Source organism: Echinops telfairi, unplaced genomic scaffold (assembly GCF_000313985.2).
Source record: "Echinops telfairi isolate 266 unplaced genomic scaffold, ASM31398v2 ScPeMD7_23;HRSCAF=83, whole genome shotgun sequence".
Classification (NCBI taxonomy): Eukaryota; Metazoa; Chordata; class Mammalia; order Afrosoricida; family Tenrecidae; genus Echinops; species Echinops telfairi.
In genome coordinates this window covers 7,322,202-7,327,176 of record NW_022103920.1, presented here as the reverse complement: position 1 = coordinate 7,327,176, position 4,975 = coordinate 7,322,202, and the positions used below count along the sequence as shown (strand labels likewise).

The 4,975-nt window shown below is 54.9% G+C and overlaps 1 protein-coding gene across 1 annotated transcript in view; it reads right to left on the bottom strand.

The window, feature by feature from the left end:
* Positions 1–2,486: 2,486 nt before the first annotated feature.
* The window catches only part of ZC3HAV1L (zinc finger CCCH-type containing, antiviral 1 like), a 5,004-nt gene continuing 2,515 nt past the window's right edge, over positions 2,487–4,975 (bottom strand). The window contains exons 3-4 of the mRNA XM_045288930.1: positions 3,295–3,553; positions 2,487–2,878 (exon numbers count right to left, since the gene is read on the bottom strand). Coding sequence (XP_045144865.1) covers positions 2,736–2,878; positions 3,295–3,553 — 402 coding nt within the window. The 3' untranslated portion in view covers positions 2,487–2,735. The remainder of the gene's footprint in view (positions 2,879–3,294; positions 3,554–4,975) is intronic.

Here is a 4,975-nt window from a genome sequence, read left to right as displayed (position 1 = left end):
TGAGAGGAATCCATAGTGACAGGCAGTGATCGTGAGAGCGAAGTGTGTCTACATGAGGTATCCTATTTACGCTAGCACCAACGTGGGAGAGAGGCCTTGGGACAGGATCTGGATTTGAGCTGGCTGGCAACCAGGATGGCAAGGTGCCCAGGTGGCACAGTGGCTTAGGCGCTTGGCCGCTAATCCAAAGTCAGCAGTTCCCACCCACCAGTTGCTGCTCAGCAGAAAGATGAGGTTGTCGGTTTCCATGACGACGAGGAAGTGCCATGGACCAGTTCTCCTGTCCTTGAGGGTCATTATGAGTCAGAAGTGACCCGTTTTGGTTAAAACAAAAATACCCCTGGCAAAATGATAAAATGCCAATCATCACCATAAAATAGATAAGATTCATTTTAAAAAGATAGCACCAGGGCGAAGTCAGAGCTAGGAGAAAAGGAATAAAATATGCAATCATAAAGGCTTTCATGGTGGCGCTGTGGGTTAGGTGTTGGACATCCAACGGCAAGGTGTGCGGTTCAAACCCACCAGACCCTCTGAGGCAAAGACAAGGCTGTCTGCTCCCGTGAAGTTTCCCCGCCACGACAACCAGGCCACTCAGGTGGAACAGGCTCTGGTTGTGGCAGGTTTTGGTGAGGGGGAGGTTGACAACAAAAGGAACAGGTAACCTGAGCTGCGTGAGTCTCACAGCCCATTTAAGAGAAAACACAGCCCTTTCTCACATGCCGCTGCCGCATCGAAGATTGCATTTCACGATAAAATTTTCTCTGAATAAATTCAGCTTTCTCAGGAACTCAGGACCCTGGGCCTCTCTCTCACATGTTATATTCCTCGAATGTGACAGGAGGAGAATTTAGGCGGGGGGGTGGGTCTTGTATGCATTAACTCATTGGCCTTGGGGAGCGTTCTGACAGTGAACCCGGTGACGAGTGACACAAAGGTGAGGTAACCCGGATGAGGTAAGTATGGGTGAGGTCAGCCCAGAGCAAAGCTGGGTGAGAGCACCTGGATGCGCCGCAGGGCAGGCAGCGAGGCAGGTGGCAAGGGGAGAGGAGACAAGGAGGAGGAGAAGTCACAGGACAGCAGATGTCGGCTCCTAAGGAGCCCTAGTGACTGATGGTTAAGTGTCTGCCTGTTAGGGGAGAGGCCAGCGGTTCGACAGGGCACCACAGAGGTAGTCGTCTGGCTTGTAAAGAGTTCCAGCCCTGGAAACCTGGGGTCCAACCCTGTCCTCTCTGGTCTCTGTGAATCCGAACCAACTCCACTGCCAGGTCTGCTGGTGCCTCGTGAGCCATGGAAAGAGGAGTGGGTGGGTCCCACCAATCCAAGCGACAGCTGGGCCTTGGTGGACGGTCCACAGGAGGAGGAGCAGACAGACTGAGGTAGTAACATCTGTGACAGGCCGCTCAGTCTGTTCCGCCGTGCCGGCTGAGGATGGGGGCCACACAGTTGGACCCCAAGGGATAGGAAATGACTGGCTTCCTTTTAGGGCAATGGGAGAGCCTATTAGGGCCCAGGAGCCCAGGTGGTGCAATGGGATAAGCATTGGAGTGCTTACTACCAGGCTAGCGGTTCAAGTCCACCAGCCGCTCCAAGGGAGACCGGTGAAGTTCTTTGCTTCCGTAAAGATTTACCACCTCAGAAACCCTGGAACAGTTCGACCCTGACTTCCGTGGTCGCTGCGTCAGGCTAATCAAGGCCCTCTCACCCCAGGACAGGGATGGGTCCCAGGAAGGAGAAAAACTCACTGCCACTGCGTGGATGCCAACTCACAGCGACCCTATAGAACAAGGTAGAACTGCCCCTGTGGGTCTCTGAGACTATAACTCTTTATGGGAGTAGAAAGCCCCACCTTTCTCCCAGGGAGTGGCCGGTGGTTTTGAACTGCTGACCTTGGGGTTAGCAGTCCGTCGCAGCACGACTATGCTGCCACATCAACGAGAAACACATGTGAAAAGATGGTGTCATCCGAGCGCCTGTAGGCTAAGGAAAAGCACAGTTGGAAATTCAATATCGCCACCGACCGTGCAAAGTCCGTGCAGCTGAGGTCAAGGGGCCTATGCTCTGTCACCATGACAACCATGCAGATGAGAGGGCAGGACGGTGTTGACAGGCCACAGAGCAACGTGCACAGAAACCCGGCCCTGGGCTGCAAGAGATGCCTCCCCTGGGCTTGCCCTAATCACAAAGCCCATCTGGACCCAGGGTCCCAGCTCTCTCCACTCATCCTCACCCCCGCCCCCATCCCCAACCAAACATCATCTCTAATTCTCACACTCACCTGTGAAGAAAGAATTCTCAGGGCCAAGTCCAAAGCAAACCCACTGCTCTCGAGTTGTAATGGACTCATGAGACCCTGTAGGACACAGCCAAAACTGCCCCCTAGGGTTTCCGAGGCTGTCTTACTGATGTGTTGAGCTCCCAACCCCAAGGTCAGCAGTTCGAAACCACCAGCTCTACTCCCATAAAGAGTTATAATCTTGGAAATCCACAGGGGCAGTTCCACCCTGACCTGTAGGGCCACTGAGGGTCAGAATCGACTTAATGGCAGTGAGTTTGGTTTGGAAATCGTTACTGTAAGCAGCCGGCTACCTATGCCAACCTTGTGGTGATCACCCGAGCGTTCCGCCCCCTTGCCACCAGGACCCACGTTGGGAAAAGATGAAATGGGGACAATCCCAGCTCAAAACAAGCCTTGTCTTCAGACCCCTTCCAAACTGGGCCAGCGCCGTCTCATCTCAGCGACGCCCTTTCGGGTTCACTGGACCTCGCTCCTTGGCCGCAGGGGTGGAGACCGGGAGGCTGACCTGGGCAACCCCAGCTCCACGCGTGCCTTGTCTCCCAGGGCCCTGGTCAGGCGCAGCAGCAGAAATGGAACTGGCTGTAAAGAAGAGAGAGCCATGAGCTTCCCCGCTGACATCCCCTTCACCCTTGATCGGTCCAGCACACTGGGTCTGGAGACTATCTTCTGGGTAAGTAAATAAAATGCATCCGCAGCAATCACAAAGTCACAATTTCATGGTTAGGAGAAGCCCACTACACAAGCCCAGCTGGAGGCAAGGAGAGTCCCTAGACATGCTAGTAGGAAGAAAGGCCTGGCTAGCTACTTCTAAATACCAGCCAATGGAAAGGCCCTGGGAACACGATTCTACTCTGCCACACCTGGGGTCTCCACAACGGGAGTCACTGGTTGGCCTGTGATGCTGGCTGGCCTAAGCTTCCCAAGGGACAAAGTGGCATCCGCACAGAGCGTGCTCTCTCCCCTCCGCTCCGCGTGGCTGGCAGGGAGCTGCCCACCTGCACCCTCCAGCGTATTGTGCAGCACCGCGTGTTTGTACGAGGCGATGATCTGGAAGTTGACGACACTCGGAAGGTTCAGGCCCTGGTCCTCGATCACCTCCAGCGATGTGGCCTCGACCAGCTGGTGGGATCGCTTGCAGCTCTTCTGCTTGCACTGCCCCCGGATGAAGGCTCTGCACACGTGGACCTTGTGGCACTTGTCCTTGAGCTGGCAGTAGCCGTAGAGGGCTTCCCCTCTGTTATAGAGCAGGCAGACCTGGCACGGAAGTGAGGCACAATCACTTGTAAACTTCCGCTCTGCGTAAACTCTACCAGCACCTGCCACTGGGGCTCCACTGGACACCAAGTGGTATCTTCTGATCAGAGGCTGGAGCGCTGGTGGCATGGTGGGCTAAGCACAGGACTGCTTGCTCGTCACACGAGCTGCTCCGAGGCAGAAATAGGAGGCTGTCTGCTCCCGGAAAGATGGATGGTCTCCGAAACCCTAAGGAGCAATTCTACTCTGTCCTGCAGGGTTGCCCTGAAGTACAGTTGACTGGATGGCAGTGGGTTTGGTGGAATTGTTGAGTGATGCGAACATTTAACGTGTGCATCTGCTAACCGGAAGATTGGCAGTGTGAGTCTGTTAGGTAGACTAGCGTAGGACGGGGAATGTCCGTTAAGGCATGCCCAGAGGGTCAAGCTACGGGAACAAAGGAGTGGCGCACTGCACATGCCTAGAGGCTCAGGTTTCCCTTGGTAGGCATGGGTGGGTGTGAACCTGAATTGGCCCAGGTGAATTCAATTCAGCCAATGGGGTCGATCAGGGGTCGTCCACATGCCTCCCTGTGGAATCCTTGGAAAGGCAGAAGCCCTGAGTCGGGAGGGAGAACTTTGGCGCAGAGAGCTTTGGCAGGACTTTGGGACACTTTTGCGTGACACCGAGCAGCTTCAAGTCAGGCCGCATGTTCGGGAGGAGCCCCACGGGTGCTGAGTAAACCTGAAACTTCTTCTAACTCTCATAAAACTCACTTGGATCACGAACCCGGCTTCGGCGTGAATTCTCTCTCATGCAGTCAAGGACCGAGGTATAGATCTAGCTCCAGAGAGATCTAACAAGTCCACTCAGGGGCCTTTAAGAAATGCCTGGCAATGTGTTTCTGAAAGGGCCACAGCCTCGTGAGCCTTATAAAGCAGGTCTAATCTGCACACCAGGAGTGGCCATGAGTCCGAATCAATTCAGTGGCCGTGGTTCTCCCCACCCATGCTACCTGCGCGTCTTTAGTATAGAAGGCACCTTGGTGAAAGCACTTTCTGGCCAATAGAAAGGTTGGTGGTTCAAACCCACGAGCCACTCTGAGGGAGAAAGATGAGTCTGTCTGCTCCCATAAAGATGTGCAGCTCCAGAAGGCCACAGGGGCAGTTCTACTCTGACCTCTAGGATCAGAATCAATTGGGCAGCCGTGGGTGTGGTTTGGACCAAAGGCTGCTACAGCCACTGAGCAGAGAAGGCTGGCGGAGGGCAGGTAAACCAGTGCTGACAGGGCCCTGTCCCTTGCCTTCACCGCATGGATGCTGGGGACTGCCAGGGAGGTCCAAGCGCTGGTGGACCACCACAATCGGTGCATGGTTCCACACAGCAAGCCTGCCCCCCAGCCCCAATCTCCCCTGGGTCCAGGCAAGATCAGTCTCACCCCTT